General features: G+C 41.8%; 1 protein-coding gene across 1 annotated transcript in view; it reads left to right on the top strand.

Annotated features, from left to right (window-relative positions):
- The window catches only part of ELP4 (elongator acetyltransferase complex subunit 4), a 244312-nt gene extending 227429 nt beyond the window's left edge, over positions 1-16883 (top strand). Inside the window, exon 10 of the mRNA XM_079930693.1 lies at positions 15054-16883. Within this exon, the coding sequence (XP_079786819.1) occupies positions 15054-15185 (132 nt within the window). The 3' untranslated portion in view covers positions 15186-16883. The remainder of the gene's footprint in view (positions 1-15053) is intronic.
- The last annotated feature ends 3607 nt before the right edge of the window (positions 16884-20490 follow it).

Raw genomic sequence — 20490 nt, 5'->3', positions numbered from 1 at the left:
GAGTTTTTAGAGAATAATCTCTATGAGAAATTACTTCTGAATTATCCATGTGGAAATTAAACTTAGCTCTTGTTAACATTTCCGTAGAAATATGCATTTTGATTAAACCAAATAAATAAATACAAAAATAAATCCCTCGAAGTAGGCAGAGTCATTTATCTATATACTCACAAATATTTTGCTCTTTTCTGATCATCAGTATTTTTTTCTTGCTTTATTTGCTTCATATCCTTTAACTTTATTTCCCATTATTCATGGAGAGGTTTTCTATCTAAGACTAAATTGATTCTCTGCATACTTCTTATCTGTGAAGTCACTTCAGCAGAGAGTTACTCTTTGGAGTAAGGTCCTCATCTCTAATCTGTATCCCTCAGCTAGTGCACTCGGTCTGGTGCTGCCCCATCACCGCCCTAAGGCATGTAGAGAGAGGGCTCTCGCTTTGCCCAGTCTGTTCACTGAGCTCCCTTTGAAATTGGTGAGGAAGGAGGTCTGTGGAGGGGAGAGATAGAGGTACTGGGTGACTATTTGAAACCAGTGTAATCTGTAAATCTGCCGTACACTTTTAGTGAGAATTGGGGCGGGAGTTTCCGAGTTAACATGCAGAAATCAAAAGGAAAATGGAAGTTTCATTTCATTACCGAGGGTTCTGATATGAAAGGGATTTTTTCTAAAATTTTACCAAGATTTCGGCAATTAATCTATACACTTAAAGATATTAAAATATTCCTAACATTGCCATGTTATATGTATATTTATATGTATAAATAAACATCACACTCATATACACACGCGCACACACACAATAGCACTTATCAAATAATACTGCTTTATACCACCTGGCTGTTCATTTAAATTTGGAGCAAGTGAAATATACACCACCTAGGAGAGTGTACCTTTGACTATGAAGAGTGCGGAAAATCACCACTGTAATTGATACTTTTCATTCATCGTGAAAAGTTTTTATACTGTCAGTAGAGAGAAAGCCACATTTCATTTTGTCAAGCCAAAAACATACTACCTAACCGCCTTTGTATAAAAGCTAACACAACATGTCAGAAATAATAGCATAGCCCTCAATATACATTGAACTGGTGAAAGCAGTTAGGAACGGTTTGGCAAAGATAAAACGTAAAGTTAAGTTTTACATTATTTTCTTTTCATTCACATTCACACCAGGTAGACTTTGTCAAATACCTATAGTAAAGAAGAACTTGTTCACGCATGCAGAACAAAATAAAATAAGATTAAAAGCTCCAGGAAATCTGCCTGCTTCAAAAAACCATTAAAGTGCGCCTATCCCTCAAGCCTTACAAATGTGTTAATTGTCGTGTTTCAGTCATGTAAATATGTTTCAGCATAAAGTAAGCAAGATTTCCTGTTATAGAAGCACTGCTGTCTGGGGGGGTGTGGGTAGGGAGGGACGAACAAGGACTAAATAACACACTGTAATGAAACCTGCCTTTGGGCAGCACATGCCTCAGTTCTGAATGCCCAGAAATACTTCACAGACGCTCTGGGCTGCCTAGCAATGGGGATTTCTAATTCTGGCTAGCTTGACAAAGTAAATACAACTATTGAACATAAGGCAGCTCCTAATAAAAAACAACAATTCCCCCTTGTAAACACCTACAGTTGGCCCCATTAAAAATTCTTTCTTCATATCCAGGAACTAGCAAACCCTTAAACGTGGGGATCTCAAAGTAACTACAGAGCAGTTGGGAGATTTAATGCTGTCGACATGTTGTACGTTGCCATTTCCACCGAGCCCTTCATACCCCATCTCAGGGCTTTGTGGAGCAATGTTCTGCATACACTGTAGGGCATTATGCAAGCAAACACATTGGCTATTATGCTCCCAGGACTCATTCATGGACAGCCAAAAGGAAATCAATATATGTTCATACTTACATACGAAAATATATGGTTGAGGGCGTGTTCATCCAAAGCTGCCAGTTTGGAGTTACTTAGTGGACTGAAATTAGTGTGATAACTTAAGCAATTACCTGATTTCAAAATTCTCTGATCCCTGCTTTTTCACATGTTAGAATTCATCTCTTCCATTAGCTATGTATCAGTCAGACCTCTGCCAGTCCCTAAGTTAAAGTGCATCTGCTATAGTTTCAGAAATCTCTAGGATTTAGGGATCAGCCTTGAGCTTACACACATATTTATCTGCTAACAGTTTACCGAGTAGGAGGCTTCAGATTATAGTAAAGAGCAAACATTAGTTTGAATTCTAGCAGACGAGCAGATTGTACCTTTTGCCACCTCCAGAATAGCTTCCATATGCTTTAAGAGAAAAAAAGTGCTCATATAATTAGTAGTTTGAATTTATTTCTAAAAGAAGTGTTTTTTTCAAGCTCAACATTCAGATCTGAAAAGGGTATATGTTCCTAAAATATCTTACTATTCTTAAGCCATCGGAGGGGTAGTACCAAAATATTGCTCCTAAAATGTTTCCTCACTTGTCTCGGGTAGAAAAGGGGCCTTCTGGACAAAGCAGGCTTGAAGAGCCCATCAAAACGACGGTCTCTCCACAGAAAGATCTCAGCCTTCTTCTGCTTACTGCCAGAGTAGCAGTAGGCCCTAGATCTCAAGAGTCTCTCAGCTTGGCCCTGCTCAAGCTTAATTCAGATTCTATACGCTCTGGAGCTTATATGCTCCTGCCTGCATTGTGAGATCCAGAGCCCATACAAGCCTTGGGTTAAGCAGAGTTGGAGACCAGTCAAAAGGTTGCCAGAGTGAGAAGCCCTGCTACAATTCAGGAAGGATGAATGAGAGGGAGTCCGTTCAGGAGATATGGGGAGTCTCATTCAGGCCGTGATGCACAACCGCAGGATCACAGTGGCCATGTGGGACTTAGCCACCCCATTCCTTTATCCTTTATCCGTCCCAGAGAAGAGGCTGGGGGGGGGGGGGTGGGTTAGGCATCTTTCACAGTTTCTACTGTCCAAGTTTAGGTCACAATTCAAGTCACTTTATTCCAACTGTTACCTAAATGATATATTTTTTTCAGTCCTGCTCATGTTAGAACATGAATGAGAATAAAATGTGCAAAAGAAAAAGGAGAGACCCAAAGAAAAGAAAAAGATACTGCCTTTAGTTTGTGTAGAAAGCACAACTTTTTTTTTTTTTTTGCGATACACGGGCCTCTCACCGTTGTGGCCTCTCCCGTTGCGGAGCACAGGCTCTGGACGCTCAGGCTCAGCGGCCATGGCTCACGGGCCCAGCCGCTCCGCAGCGTGTGGGATCTTCCCAGACCGGGGCACAAACCCATGTCCCCTGCATCGGCAGGCGGACTCTCAACCACTGCGCCACCAGGGAAGTCCGAAGGTACAACTATTTTAAGGAAAGTTCTCCAGGAATAATCTAGTTTGTTCTCCATCAGTGTATGAAATAAAGGAGGAGAATAACATGACTCCCCATATCTCCAATGTCTGAAAGTTCAGGAACATTGGATCTGAAACATGGTGGTATTCTTATTATGATGTAGTCCAAAAGATGCTGACTCACATTTTAAGAGGATTAAACGCAACAAGCCATCCCCACAAACAGCACTGCCAGAGTCTTTCCTCCATGCACACTTCACACAGCGCCCAACCCCTCCACCTGGAATCTTCCTGCTGGGCAGGAGTGAGGCTGGGAACCACCACACCCCACAGGAGCACGGTGGGAGTGGGAGGACCCTGTGGGTCACTTAGTGACTAGAATGTCTTTTCTGAATCAAAAGAAAGCGGGGGGAAAAAAAAAGAAAAGAAAGAAAGCAGGATCTAGAACAGCCTGTGTACACCACCTTTTGGAAAATTATGTCTTTAATAGAATACACGTCTGCAACAACTGTTGTTTTCTGTTATTGACCCACAGCATCCTCCCACTCCCACCGTGCTACTACCAAGCCAAACTTCTCCTAGCCGCGGCCACTCCCCTGTTTGGTGACTGCTCCAGGAAAGGTGCCCTTTTTTCTGTCCTTCAAAAACGCCAAGCTTATTCCTACCTTAAGACTTTTGTATTTCATTCCCTTTGCCTGGAAACTTCTTTTTCAGGTCCTCATTGGTCTTTTCTGAAAATTTAGATCTTAGCTCAAATGTGCTCTGCAGAAAGGCTTTCACCAATTAGAGTAGTACCCCCAGAAAGTATCGTATCACCATGTTTCATTTCCTTAAAAGACTTCTCAGTGTCTGAATTATCTTCTCCATTGGTTGGCTTTCCTGTATGTTAGCTGTCTCTCCTTGTGTTAATAAGTGTCTATGTATTGTTCCTTTCTGAAGTTGTAAGTTTTTTGAAAGCAAGGATTTTGCCTGTCTTGTTCAGTATTTTACCTCCAGTGCTTAGAAAAGTTCTGGCACATAGAGCAGTGAGTAAGAACGTGGACTTTGAAGCCAGAATGCCTGAGTTCAAATCCCATTTGAATACCCTGAAGTTGCAACATCACTTCGGTATTTTTCAGACTTGGTCACGTATTCTACAACCAGTTGAAAGGGAAGCTTGGAAGTAAAGTCTTTATTCAGGATGGCCGTATATCCCCGGGTTCTTCTCCTAAAGGAGGAAGGGAGAGTGGACACTGGAGGTTAATGACAGTCTCTATCAGAGTCCGCAGCCCTTTGGAATCCAAATATCCGTGCACAGCCTCTTCCCACACGCTTACCTCTTCTTCAGGGGTGAGTGGAGAATCCTACAGCAGAGAAACTGCAAAAATTCTCTGCCCTGGCAGTAGAGGAGTGTAGCCCAGTTTGTAACCCTCAGTTCTGCCCTCTGGAAGGAACTCCCTTATCCACTCTCCTTTGTATCCCTTTAGAAAGTTATTCCTTGTCCATTATCATTGACGGCTACGTGAAGTCACTATTAGAGTCTGGGCCCTTTGGGGGCTGCAGTTTTTACAGCCCACTTATTGATAGATCAGATTTGGGGACTTAAGATTTCTTTAGGGGTTGAATACTCATAGACTCTTGACCAAGCTTGTAGTTTCTTTGGCAAAACAACCCCCTCAAAATTTTATGAGGTTCCGAGTTGATTTGCTTCCCTGTGCTTCCACATGCAAGTAATCACAGCCAAAGAGTTGTCCAGACATAGTTCTCGGGTTCAGCTGCAGGAAACAGATCCCATCTGATTATTTGATGCAGTCAGAAAGGTTATACCAGAAAACCGGGAGCTAGTGCAATAATTGGAAGGGCTGAAGGATAATGTCACCAAACTGGCCTCCAGGGAGGCTACTGCCTCCACCAAAGTCAGGAAGGAGAGGAACTGGGAGACCGCAACTGGAGCTATTCACTGAAAGCACACAGCTGCAATTTTGGGGCAAGTAACTTCCCGCTGCCACTGCTGCCAGTGCTTCTTGGCCCCCATCAAGCAAGTCACTGGACACTGAAACACTGGGCTGGCCTCCATTTCCACAGCTGCCTCTCTGCTCCCGGGAAGCCTATGAAGCTGTTGACTAGTCACTAGAATGCAGAAAAACACAACAAAAAAACTGTCCCTGCAACAGTGCTTGCCAATTGCAGCGGTAAAAGCAGGAGGAGAGCACCTGCTTCTCTTCCACCTTCTAAATAGTACAGCTGCATCTAACTGGATAAGCCTAATTCACACTTCTCCAGCCTCTTACCTGCAGGCAGACACGCCACAAGGCAGTTGAAATGGGTGCATGTCCACCACAACTCTTACCTTGTAAGACTTGAGTCTTATTTTCTGGCCTCTCTGTTCTACCTATACCCATCTCTTTCATCTTACTTGTAACTAGCTTGAAGCCATCTGAAATAATTGACTTGAGAGGGAAGGCAACACCCTTAATCTGACTTTTGTCTCTGAGCCGGCCCCCATTTTCTGGCCAGCCTCTTAATGAGGTATTTCACCAAGGCTTAGGGGCAAAGAGATCTGTGAAGGTTGCCTGCTCTGGTGTGCAATTGCAGAAATAGCTGGGTTTTTTCAACTCTTTGACATCCCAAATTACCAAGCTTTTATTCACTTTAAGTTGTGAGCTGCAGGCAGGGCATTTCCTTTAATAGAGTTGTAGTCCCTCTACCTCTTCTTGCATATTCTATAGCTCTAGCCTAAGTTCATTTCTCTTTTGTAAATAATTTTGCCAAAAATGTCAAGAAGCCACTAACACAACAATACCCTGAATTTCTCCAGTGTTTCAACTAGAGCCACAGGCCTAACAAGGGTAGTTAGCTTTCCAATCTGTGATACTGACCTCACTGCCCACCTTCCAACCACTAAGCCAACTTAGATTTTTCTTTTTTTAAAACATCTTTATTGGCGTCTAATTGCTTCTCAATGGTGTGTTAGTTTCTGCTCTATAACAAAGTGAATCAGCTAACACATATATACGGAATCTTAAAAAAAAAATGGTTATGAAGAATCTAGGGGCAGGACAGGAATAAAGATGCAGATATAGAGAATGGACTTGAAGACACGGGGTGGGGGAAGGGTGAGCTGGGACGAGGTGAGAGAGTGGCATGGACTAATATATACTGCCAACTTAGATTTTGATGGTAGAACTCGATCCATTTTTCAGGTACCAAATTCGCCATAAGGAGGATATAGGTTAGGCTGCTATTAAAGAAATTCAAAAATGCAGTGGCTTAAATAATATGGAACACATACCCCATAAAAGCTCAATCCGGTGACCCAGGGCTCTTTTGGTGTCAAGATACCCTAAACTAATTCTGTGGTTTTGCTATGCCCTCCTCAGCCCATAGCTTCCGTTTGATGGCCCAGGACAGCTGCTTCAGCACCTACCCTCAAGTCCACATTTCAGCGAGTGGGAAGAGGGAAGTTTGGCTTGTCCCTAACGTTGTGGAGCCTAGAGCAGGAATGCAAATAAAAGACCACATTATTATATGCCTCAATATTTTTAAGTTATCAAGCCAAAAAATCATTAAATATGCATTCCCTTCCTTCCTTCACAAATATACCTACCTGGAAAGCCAAGTTTAAATTTAGGATCAGGGCTCTACTCCAGAACATGGAGACATAGGAAGAACGGGCCTACAGCCCATCTCCTTTCTCTCCCCACCCCTGTCTCCTTCCCACACACAGCGGGCAACGTGATTGTGCTTGGGACACCCAGGCTTCACATCCAAACTCTGTCCACACTCCCCACAAACAGCCACCCCTTGGCTCCTGCTGGGGCCCCAGGGTGTGCACGTAGACAACACAGTTCGCCCACAGTGGACAAACCTGGGGAAGAGACCTGTGCAGGCTTTGTGGCCATTCGCACAGGGAGTTCCGAGGTTCTGAGTACCCAGAGTGTGTCCTATAATGAAGGGTACAGGCTCTAGATGGGCACATCCCCTTCACCCTGTTAATTCCTCACCCCATGAGGAGGGGTGGGTCAGGGCCCAGAGCGGGGGCCCTCTTGCTGGGGTCGAATAACGATGCCAAGGGAAAAGGGAAGTAATTGGCACCTCCCCCTCTCTAAGGATCTAACCTTGAACTTAATCATAGCACTTCTGCTCAAGATGAAGCAACCAGAGCTTAATCACTCAGCCTCAGCTATTGGCAAAGGCAGCTGGGGAGCATGGCCTTTATTCTGGGAGGCCATGTGTCCCACTAATACGCAGAGATTCTTTTACTGGCTGCAAAGGAAGAGAACAGATATTGGGAGTAAGCTAGCAATCTCTGCCACAGACACATGCCTTTTCACAAATCACACTTTTGTTTAGACAAGTGAGTTCTTCACAATCTGCTTTCAGAGAGGTGAGTTTGGAGGCAAGACAATACTGTCAGTTATAATTGACGGTCAGAATAATTGCACACCTGAGCATTTTTCAATGGGCAGCCAATGTGCAATGTTCCAGCTCTGAAATTTTGTCTAATTTTCAGATCAATCAGGAAGAACCAAATGAATTTTTTTCAATTCAAAGGATATAGTATGATTATGACATTCAGTAAAACAATTTTAATCCAAAACCCTGGGGATGAATTGGATCTTAAACAAACAAACAAAACTGAAACCTAAAACCTGACCATGTTTTGGCAGCATTTCTTCCAGAAATATTCGGCTGCTATCAAACATACACTTAGCAATCCAAAAGGAGCAAAAATATGGTTCTGGCATGATTTCCACTGCCCTACTCATATGTAAGAGTAACACAAAATTCACCAAAATTAGGCAAATGCATCTTCCACATTGCAAAATTTTAGCCAGATGTAGAATAACTACAATGTAACATTGCATTGTAATAATGTAATAATTATGGAATAATATAAATGCAATGATATAAAAATATAATAATTATATAATGGCATATAACACTGTGCGGGCTTTTTGCAAGTTGAAATAACACTCTGAAATCTTGTGAAGAAATAATAGTGATGATGAATAACATATCAAAGCCTGCTTCATCTGGTTCCTTCCCTCTACCCTCCTCCTAGCGCCCCCGGAAGGAAATCAGCCTCTCCACAAAGGAAATATCTCTCTTTTTATGATATAAGAGAGACTCTGAGGACTACTTTAACCCCTGCCCTCTGGGCTGGTGGGGGCATCAGGCGTGCATTTCCTTGGTCAGAAACTAAGTAGGGAGCCTTCCGCCATTAGCAGAAGCTCACACACACAGAGTGAATGCTTCGGGAGGGTGATCGTTTTGCTGTGGCCCTTCTCAAAACTGTAGCTGACTACTGGTTGTCTCCCGGTATCCATTTGCTCCTTCTTCCATAGTAATGCGTTTGCTGAACATCTTAACATATTTTAAAACATTTCCCAGCCTCCCTCACAACCAGGTGTGGCCATGTTTAAGTTCTGGATGTGTATGGAAGTGATGTGTCCAACTTGCAAGTCTTCCTTCATGGCCCCTGCTTCCCACCAGCTGAGAGAGAGCAAAAAGATCAGCCTTGGAGCCAGAAGTGGGAGCCGCTTGTTGAGGATGGCAGACCAGTCCTTCCAGCTCAGCATTGCCTACTTCTGGCCCGTAAAGTGGGAGATAAATAAACTTCTGGTTTTTAGCCATTTTCTGAAGTGGGTTGGGATATCTCTGTATGGCAGCTACTTAGCCTGTACTCTAATTCATTCCCTACCATCCAGAGCAGTGCCTCATAACACAGAATATGGCTACAGAAGTCAGCAAATCATGCTCCAGGTTAGGGCATCAGACAGCTCTTGAAAGAATCAATGGAGTGGGATGGCAAGTCTTTTGTGCATTGGTTTCCTGCCCATGATATAAAGAAGGGGAAATGCTTTTAAAACGTGAGTGGAGAAGCTTCATCTTCTGACATTTCTTTTGTTATCGTGTCAGCATTAAATACATGTGCAAGATAGATTTTTTTTTAATAAATATGGGCTTCCCTGGTGGCACAGTGGTTAAGAATCTGCCTGCCAGTGCAGGGGACACGGGTTCAAGCCCTGGTCTGGGAAGATCCCACATGCCGCGGAGCAACTAAGCCCGTGCGCCACAACTACTGAGCCTGCGCTCTAGAGCCTGCGAGCCACAACTACTGAGCCCACGTGCCACAAATACTGAAGCCCGCGCACCTAGAGCCCGTGCTCCGCAACAAGAGAAGCCACCGCAATGAGAAGCCTGCGCACTTCAACGAAGAGTAGCCTCCACAACTAGAGAAAGGTTGCGTGCGGCAACGAAGACCCAACGCAGCCAAAAATAAATAAATAAATTTTAAAAATAGATAAATAAAAATAAATAAATGGACCCCAAATAGCCTCTTTAATACAGCCATGCATATTTTCACTGGCCCAGAAGCCAGGCACCTGACATGCCCCATTTTCACTATTGTCTTACTAAGTATGAGGGAAACTATTTAGCCTTTTTAAATCTTCCCAGAAGCAGAGACAATGACTGCAGTTTCCTTTTATGTTTATATTTCTTTACAGCACTGCAGTAGAGGGCAATGTGTAGTAAATGCTCAGACTTAGTGATGAGACCTGCTGGCCAAGTCCAATATTCCGTTGCTGTTGCTTACAAATGTATGTTTTTCATTAAATTTGTAGATTCACTTCCTTGCCCTAATAAGCTCACTTATTTTTATCTTTCCCAAAGGTATTTTTACGAGCTACCTCAAATGCCTTCCTGAAGCAAAAAGAGGTAGAAATAAATTAGTGTAGTACTTAATAATTCACAAAACACTTCATATCTCATATGATCCCCATAACGGTCTTATGAGGGGAGAATTATTCACTTGTGATAGATGAGGATACTGAAGCTAGACAGGTGAAGTGACTTATCTGAAGTCACATTGAGAGCGAGTGACGGAGGGAGGTATTAAACTGGCTGCCTCTGTGAAGGGACCAATGTAGAACCTATATGTTCTAAGGTGTTTACAAGTTTTAATTTAAATTCGTTGTGTTTTAAAGAAAAAAGAAAAAAACTATTAGGAAGTATTTTGAAATATTAACTCCTATTTCTGTGACTGTGAGTAATGGAAAGGTTGACTTTTCAGGAAATGTCATAAATTTTAAAGAATTAAAACAAATATTCATTTCCTAATGGTTAAAATGTACTACATCAGTTGTTTTCAGAAAACAAACAGTGCCTGGTGGTTTGGTCTTGGCAAAATATGAAAAATATAAATTGATTTAACTTATTTTAATGGTATTTACCTGCAATTTGTCTCAAAGCCAGGTGTAACCTAGATTCATTATCTTGCCCCTTCTGTCTGGGAACTGTGAGTGCTGAGCACAGGTCTGGCAGGCTGGGAGAAAAGGAATTAGGAAGAGAACCGTGGAGCCAGGAAACCCAATCCTATGTACGATCAGCAGAGGTGCTGACTCAAGAAGGAACAAAATATAGTCAGTGGCTCAGCCCAACAAAGGGACAGAGAGGTAGGCAGAGGGGGAAGAATCTCGGTCCAGCTCGGCTTGGTACTCCCTGGGGCCACAGAGCAAAGCACTTCAGCTGCTACTTCTTTATTATGACCCAGGGCTTCCTATGGGGCTAAGGGTGCCTTTTGGCAGGAACTCCCCTTATCCGCCAGGGCATTTTGTCAGCCTCGCTGTTTCCCACCTTGAAGTGCTGAAGAAAAGGGACCCATTAACGCAGTGGGATGAATCGCTGTAAAGTACATAGGCCTCTGCGGAAGCTTGGGAGTTGTCGCACCTTTCCCAGATCCCTTTGCCTACATAGAAATCATCATTCTAGACAAGGCATTCATGGAAAAAATAGGCAGGCAGTCAGCCAGACAAGCATCTCCTTCCTCAGCAGCACAATCCCTTCCTCCCAGAATTTGGGAAAAGAAAATCAGGTGGAAAAAATTTTAGCTCTAGATGTAAGGTAGGGCTTCCCTGGTGGCACAGTGGTTAAGAATCCGCCTGCCAGTGCAGGGGACACCAGTTCGTGCCCTGGTCTGAAAAGATCCCACATGCTGCAGAGCAACTAAGCCCATGCGCCACAACTACTGAGCCTGCGCTCTAGAGCCCGCGAGTCACAACTACTGAGCCACGAGCCACAACTATTGAGCCTGCACTCTAGAGCCCACGAGCCACAACTACTGAGCCGCAAGCCACAACTACTGAGCCTGTGCTCTAGAGCCCACGAGCCACAACTACTGAGCCTGCCCTCTAGAGTCGGTGAGCCACAACTACTGAAGCCCATGCGCCTAGAGCCCATGCTCCGCAACAAGAGAAGCCACCGCAATGAGAAGCCAGTGCACCACAACGAAGAGTAGCCCCCCGCTCTCAGCAACTAGAGGAAAAACCCGTGTGCAGCAGCGAAGACCCAGTGCAGCCAAAAATTAAATAAATGGATAAAATAAAATAAATTTTAAAAAAAGATGTAAGGTATGTTTTTGGCTCTGGCCTCAGAACCCCAGGTATAAAATGAGAAAGATGAATACCTTGATCTGGTTTACAAGATTGAATCTCTACAAGATTTTTTGATAGTCTTGATTTTTACTGAAACCATAACCATTATCAAGGTCCAAACGTTTATACCCCCACAGCCTTGCAGCTTTGGTCTAAAGAGGTCACCATGCTGTGTAGAGTATCTTACAGCACATTTTCTCAGAAGACAGATCTGGGGTACAGCAGCATCTGAACGTTGACGTGTCAAGTGTGTAAGTGCTTTGGAAGCCTCAAAGGGAAAGTGCCTGACACACCTGGCAAGCCTGGAACCTGATCTCTCCTTCTTCCTCGCTGCTTCACATCGCACTGACGTGGTGCACGGGGGGAGGCTTAGAAAGGGAGAAAACAAAACCCACTGCTTGAGAATTTAGGCTGCAGAGTAAGCTCATTCAAGTAATAATCAGCAAAAGCTGGCAAAATCACACGTAGATTCACATGTTTCCAAGAGCCATCCTTTGGCTTTTTTCAAAGGACACGGGTTTGCAACTAGCTTTTACGGTGTGACATTTGGTTAGAAGCATTTAACCACATCACCCCAAATTTTTGTGCTCAGAAGTTACACACGAATGGTATTTGACTCTTCTTCAAAGCCATTCAACCTGAAAGATTTCCAAGCATGTCACACATCACATTTAGCTACTTTTGCTATGAAGGGCTTTCCGCCAACTGGCTCACACTCATTGCCTAGAGAAGCAAAGGAAGAGAAATTTTTAGCAAATAGGTAAGCTCCTGAAATAAATGGTATTATGCTGGTTCTGAATAAACTACATTAGTTTCCTCATTTGGATTGTCAGAGCAGTAGAAGCCTTCCACCAAATGCATCTTAGAGATGTATCCATTCCACCGTTAAGCAAATCACCATTTCTGTATGTCAGAACCCAGTTCAGTATTTAACACCTAGCCCATCTCGGTGAAGCTTTTTCTGGCCCCCTTCCCCGCAGCAGGATTTCTGCTTTGTCTCTGCTGTTCTTGTAGACAAAACTTGGACTGCTCACTATGAGGGTTACCTGTGTGCTTGCCTCATGCCTGTTACTGGATTGTAAGGCCGCACGGAGTGTGGAGGGTGCTCTGTTCACATATCTTTTCAGAATGCCTTGCTTCGAGTAGATTCTAAATATTTGTTGACTCCAGTTGATTTCCTAAACAGCCTAATCACCATCTGACCTCATCTTTGTGAGGTCCCAAACAAAAGTACACACACACACATACACACACACACACACGAAAACACACACATAAGGGTTTTTTTGTTTTTTTTTTTTTTGCGGTACGCGGGCCTCTCACTGTTGTGGCCTCTCCCATTGCGGAGCACAGGCTCCCGACACGCAGGCTCAGCGGCCATGGCTTACGGGCCCAGCCGCTCCGCGGCATGCGGGATCTCCCCAGACTGGGGCACGAACCCATGTCCCCTGCATCGGCAGGCAGACTCTCAACCACTATGCCACCAGGGAAGCCCCCACACATATGTTTTTTAATGGTGACTTTTCTTTAAGTTTCAGAGAGCCTTCAGGTCATGCATATACCCTAGTCATTTTTCCTTTGCTCATTAGCAATTACTACAAGATCTTAAAGAAACATTTAAACTCAGCCATATAATTAAATATCTCTTCCCCTCCTGCTTCTTCACATGAACATTGATAGAGTTAACACTACTGCAAAGACATTTGTGTCCTCAGACTTTAGAGTCACGCATGTCTTTTAGATTCCTTCCTGAGCCTTTCACACTTTCATTTATACCTTAAATCCTTTCTGAAACTAGGGTATGAAGAAATGAAAGAATTGTTTAAAGCGAAGGCAAAATATGTCTTACTTGAGTTCTTTTTTATTATTCAAGAAATAGACATTTAATGACTTAAGTGACAGGCTGGGTGCTAAGCATACAAATGAATAATACTATATTTATATTACTGTATGGATATTATAGCTTTTCTGGACCTTTCTGACATCTTTGTTGATCACATATCTATATAATAGTGTCTTTCATCCTAGATATACTTGTACCAGCAAACTGAAATCAAGGAAGAATATTTTCATAAATTATTTTTAATGTTTTAAAATGTTTTGATCCTTGCGCACAGCTTGTGTTTACATGACAATAAACAAGCCTTTTATCAGGAAAGAAACTAGCCAGAACATATGCTGGTGGATCACAATATTTTGACCCCAAAAAATGGTTTTTCCCTTTTTCATCTTGATTTTTTTTTTTTCATATTGAAGGGAGTTTTCAAATGAAGGGTTTCAGGTAGGTTGTCTCCAGGCCAGTTCACCTCATCAAGGCTTTGCTTAGTCATCAGGGGATGACCCCATCCTGCCCTACTTACCTTTAGCCTCACACACCCACTCTGCCTCATGCAAGAAACATGTTCCTTTGAGTTTGGATTTTTATGAAACAAATCATGTGGTCTGGGAGCACTGATAGTTGAAGGAATTTGATAGAGAGCCTTTTGAAAACCAAAAAAGGTCTTTTGAAATATGAATATTTCTCCCTAATTACAGTAACTGTTTTGTAATGATGGTTGGTTACTGGCTCTCCTTAAATCAACCTGTATCTGCAGAAAAACAGTTAGGATGGAGAGATGTTCAAAGCTACACTGTATGTTTGAAAACATGACCCAACATGATGCACAGAAACTACCAAGACCTATAGCAGATGTTATGGCTGACTTATCTGGGCGTTTGAAAAATATTGACCCTTTGATTGGTATCATTTTTTTCATTATGTCAATATGACATTTGTCTATGAAAATTGTAAGTTCCTTAAAGAAAGTATAGCCTTAAAATAAAAATCATTAGGTCAACTTAATAGACAAAGGGAAACAAGCATTTGTGGGAATCCATAATTGCTGAAAAGCTACATTCAGTTGAAAAATAATACCATCTTGGAGCTCTAGCCAAAAAAAAAAAAGCCAAAAAACAACCCTGCCATTACTATGTGATATTTTTCAATTAGCTTTTATTTATGCACTTCCATGTTTTCACTTCTACCTCAGTAAGAAAAATCTTAATACATTTAGGTTTGGACTCTGGAAATGTGCCACTAAGATTCCTGGTCCAGTTTCTGTAATGGCTACAATTTGTAAAATCTAGTAGAAATAGGATGTGATTATATTGGGCTTCAGTCTGAAGAACTGTTTTAGCAGGAATTTTATATGCAAGACTAAATGCTGATCAACAGAGCATAATATTGTATTCTGAAGTGTGCTGGCAAAAGCAAAATTAATTATTTCTTTTCTTCTTTCTTTCCTTCCCCTGAAATCTTCTGCCATAGCGACTGCATTTGCCTCCAGACTTGTCAGACACAGTGAGCCGCTCGAGCAAACAGGATCTGGCAGAATCCGCCAAGCTGCTGGGCCCAGGCTGTGGCATGACGGCCCGAGGCAAGAAGCACCTGGACTTCTAGTGATTCCTCCTTAGTGGTTGATGCAGAATTATATGACACTCTAATTATGATTGCTAATAGCTTATGTAAATATTTTTCTTAACGATTTGACCTCCAATCCTTGAAAAACGGTTAGGATTGCAAAATGAGGCCACCGTTCTTTGTTATTTTAACCAACTTTCTATACAGAAATAGTACAGCAGAAATACTTTCACTTTAAATTTTGTTTTATGCTATATCTAGAGAAAATAGATAATTTTATTTTTTTTTTTTGCGGTACGTGGGCCTCTCACTGCTGTGGCCTCTCCCGTTGCCGAGCACAGGCTCCGGACGCGCAGGCTCAGCGGCCATGGCTCACGGGCCCAGCTGCTCCGTGACATGTGGGATCTTCCCGGACCGGGGCACGAACCCGTGTCCCCTGCATCGGCAGGCGGAGTCTCAACCACTGCGCCACCAGGGAAGCCCCAATAATTTTATTTTTAAATAAAAGCAAATCAAGATGCCTTACAGTGGTCATTAGTGTATGTGTGTTTAAGGCACTCAGGTCATGGTAAAGTGCATGTTACAGCAGGTAGCATATGAAACATTATGAAATTCAAAATTATATATGAAAAACGTATTTTCTCTTCATTTCTGAAAAAGACACCTCCTACCAAAAATGCTAAGGTTTTTTTAAGAAATGAAAAAATTTGTTTGCTAATATATGAAGACTAAAATAAAATGAATTTGCATTTATGCATCCTGTTATGAAATTGATGAAAACAAGATAGTATTTTGGGATTAAGACTCCATTAAAAATAATTAGTCTGCCCTAGTAGTTAATAACTATAAAGAACTTGAGTGATAGAAAACTTAGACAAAGAAGTAGATGGTCTCTGTTGAAACAATTAAAGTCTGCACTGTGAAATTATGTCAATAGACATAATTCAGGATTGAAATTCAAACCGACAGCTACATTCATGCTAGGATACTGGGGAAAAACATGTATTGAAGCTTGGTGAGAGATTTTTACAAAACATCGGTCTGAGACAAAGTATAAAAAAGCTAACTCAGATTTCCATTGCATCAGGTAAAACCCTTTGTTAATTAGGAACATTGGTAGGTGTGTACAGTTATAACAATATAAACATGGCTTTGCGGATATATTGAACTCGTTTTCATATGAAATACTAGTTTTTTGAATCATAGTTCCATATTCTCAAAGCTTTTGACAAATAGTAGACAAAAAGTAAAAGAAAAGTAACTTGAGTCTCAGTTTTTAAAAAAAGCTGTTTAACATCTGTTAGGAGAAACTGAATTTTCAAGATACATTTCCAAATATATTAGCCTATCTTGAAGCAGTTATATCTAGCATTTTTGAGCAGTTTGCTTTTAATATACCACAAATTATACTTTATTTGTTCTTGACAACATTGCGGAAAACAAAGCCTAGGTTTTTAAAACTGTCTAACCGATATGATGAATGTCAGTCACTTAAAAAAAACCCACTGTAGCATAAACACATACTGTATACAGCTTTTATTCAGAATTAGAATAATTGAATCAATGACAGGATGTCAAATCTCTCCATCATATCCTGTCACTACCAGTTTATTTTTTATGATCGAAATCAAAAAGACAACTATTTTGTCACCTGCTATTTCATTAGTACTAAAAATCAGGTTTCTTCTTCTATTTTTTTAGAATGTCTGGTTTATTTTTTTCACTTCTTTTAATTCAAAAGACACAAATTCTTCCCCATTTTCTTTTCAAAATAAAGTTTAAGAATTGATCTGTCAGTTAAAATTAAAGGGCTTTCATATTAAGCAAAGGTGCTTTTAAAATGTAAAGCAACTTCAAAAAATCAGTTTAGTCCATAGATAATAAATAATATGCAAATACTCCACAAAAGCTTTGCTATGTCCTTTGAAAGCATTATGAACAATCTGAATTAGCTCAAGTGAATATTTTAGTTGGGTTATTATTTTAATAAGGCTAACCTTTTTCTCACCGTGTTGTGATTCGTTTTATACAAACACACAACGGAAGAATTACATAGCATTTGACACTGAAAAGGAAATGTGAGGTCATCGGATATGAAAATTGCTTGTCAAAAATACTTAGTAGGTCATCGATTTACTACCCTAGCTACCATGTCTATAAGATTAACAGCCAATTACTATTTAGTATATGCTTTGCAAATAAATACTATAAAAATTGAATGTGCATATTTGAACCCTTATTTTAAATATAAAAGAAACTTTTAAAACTCAGTGAAAGTGCATTTTGAACAATAATAGTACCTGGCCTTTCCAAAAATCAGATTCAGGTACTTTGTGGGTCTGATTCACTAGGCAAGCTTTGTAAAAAACAAGCTACTGGAGAGGGATGTATATTTTTGTTTTGCACTGATAAAAACCCACTCTAAAAATGTGTTTTCTTTCCTTCTGGAAACATCAATTGTCCATATGCTAATAACTTACTACATAAAAATACTGGTCCTCAATAATGCTACTGTAGGTATACAGACCATTTTGGTATATTATAAAATACACACTCTGTTGACAGATTTCTTTTTCAGTTATCAGCTTGTCTCAAAGATTTTAAGTAACAATGCCAAACAGTGTTTGAAACATCCTCATATCTTTTAAATGTTTCTAAAACTTCTAAACCCTCTATGGTATTCATTTCTTACGCTAGATTTGCCTTTCTTTAACATGAGGTAAATATTTTGACTGCTAGAGTCTGCTCAGGTGCTGGGGTTCTAAGACCTTCCGAATTTCTTTATAGTAGCCACCAATTTCCACCTCTCTCTTCCATTTATTCTTTATCTCCACCTCCAGGACCTGCAAATACTAACACTAGACAAAATAAAACTACTTCAAGAGGAAGCAACACTGCAATCAATTCCCTATCTTTTAAAGAATCAACACACGAATGCGCATACAAAGCAAAAGTAGGGGGAGAGCCCTATTCATTTGTTTAAGCCCATTATGAATGTCATTTCTAAAGCATCATGTTAATGCTTTCCAAAGATAGTCACCATCAACACCACCAAATTTAAGCAATTCTAACCCTAAGTATTTACACTTTGAACTTCAAAACTGAGCAGTGAAGTCTTTCAGAACCGAGGCAAAAAAAAAAAAAATTTTTTTTATCAATAATAAAAAACAGATGAGGTTTATTCTTGAGGAACAGAAAAGGGAAGAATTTGTTTGGCCTTGGTGAGCCAAGCGTTATACATAGAAGAAAACCCTTTAAAAAAAAAAAAAAATCTCGTTAACATTAAAGCCCAGAGCAAAAAGAAGAATATGGACAGCATTCTAAGATGACAAACATTCACCAAACAAAGCTGAATCTTAGAATAATACTGTATGAATGACTCCTAGGAAGCCTCGTTATGATTTTTTTTTAAAGGAGGAAGAAATGACTATGTGAGCCACGTCAAGAAGCAGCTGCTTCCCATTCAAGAGGGGGCACAGCTTTGGGGCGAAGAGGAGGGATATTCCGGGAATTCATTACAGTAAAACGCATTTGTTTACTTGGAGTAATTTGAATGTTTCTTACTCAACCTTCAGCTCGAATTCTGTTCACCTGGTCTCCCTAAGTCAGTCAAGTTTGGAGAAAAATCATAGGCTGTAAGTCTCACGAGTCTACCAAGGACATCACAAATAGATGGCCACCATCCTGGAAGATGGCGTCAAAGCATCCCTGAAGAGTTCCCATTCATAAATATATAAATATACCTATCAATAAATAAACAAGAATTAGTTCAAGAATGAGTAGAAGGCCACCTCGGGGCAGTGCTTCCACACAGTATCTGCCGTGCTGTCCCCAAGGGCATGCCTGGAGCTCCATTCAAAAGGACAGCTCATCTCCCTAGGGTGAGGGCACGAGGCAGAAGGCAAGGCAGCTGACCCATCCTGCTGGATCAGAGGGCATCTGCAGCTGAGTGGCCGCTTCAGACTAAACCAGGGTGCTGAGCCACCGCGCCCTGGCAAGCCTGACCCTCAGAGGACACGTGTACGTGCCTAAGTGCACACAGGCAGCTCTCCTCTGCGGCCACAGTACTCCCCTCCTCCCGGCCTCAGCTCCTGCACCCAAATGCCACACCCGGTGCTCCAAAGTCTCTGCTCTCTGCACAACAGAGCCGTGGGCCAGGACCGGCTGCCTGACGCTGGCCCAAATCAGAGTCACTTGGAAACCGTCCCTTCTTGCAGGGAAGAAGTGAGCCAGCCAGCGGCTGTCACACACACTCACACATAGCCTTCCTCTGACAGTTCCCTGGGCACATGTCCCTCAAGGAATGTAGGCTGCAAAACGTTAGGAGGTAGAAATATCTGCACGGGCGACTCTACCAATAGTGCGTACGTGCGCACACTGCCACAGAAGTGTGCACGCGTGCAGCGCAGGCTCACAGTCAATCAAACTACATGCACACGTATAAAAACTGCAGTCAGCATGTCTCAGTGTGCAGGCAACTCTGGTGGAATATTAATATACAGCATGCCAGACAATTATCTGTTCACAAGTAATTCTTTAACTAGAAAATAGTAGATGTTAAACTAGAAGGTTATTTTTTAAAGCCTCCAATTAATTTCTCTATTTCTGATCATTTGCCTTTGGGGATTTAAAACAAAACAAAAAAGGAGCAGAGTACAATTCAGCGGAAGTGTGTCTTTGTCCCCAGAGGGTTTTGCCTGTGAGGCATTTAATCTAGGTCGCCAGCCCCCCAGCCTTTGACTGAAGCTTGCAGAAGAAACTTATCCATATTGACTTATATGTTACACAGAACAGACAGAAATAAAAGTCTCAGACAGGCCTTTCTCACCCAACAAAGGCTTATTTTTTTCCATCCTTTGCTTGGGCTCAAGCACTCCTGCCCTGCGTGCCGCCACTTTAAACATGATCAGATCTGTGCTTCATTGCAAATAACAACTGACCAACAATGGACCCTGCTTCATAGATTTGGGAATGTTTGGCTTAAGCTGCCAATGACTGAAGGCCTTTAACTCCCACCGGCCAGTCACAGTCCGCTTTGTTGTTGTCTGTTGATGTGTCTGTGCTCATTATTCCTTGACATGCAACATCCCCCCTCCAGCCTCCACCCATCCACAGCCGCACAGAAAGCGAGATTCAAATGGGAACAGCTGTAGTGGTTCAATGGGAAGTGATGCCCCTTGTGCAAAGGGGAGGGAGACAGAAAAGGGAGAGGGCCTATTGGAGAAAGGCAACAGCTTTCAGGGAGTCTTGTATAAGAAACCTACTTTTGAATATAGTTCAGTGAAATCGCTGTTGAGACGCTGACAATGGAAATCTGCCCAGATCGAAAATGCCAGCCCTAATT

The sequence above is a fragment of the Stenella coeruleoalba genome (genome assembly GCF_951394435.1).
Source record: "Stenella coeruleoalba genome assembly, chromosome: 8".
In the NCBI taxonomy this organism is placed as follows: Eukaryota; Metazoa; Chordata; class Mammalia; order Artiodactyla; family Delphinidae; genus Stenella; species Stenella coeruleoalba.
The sequence above is the reverse complement of the archived record's forward strand: the minus strand, read 5'-3'. Positions and strand labels throughout refer to the sequence as shown.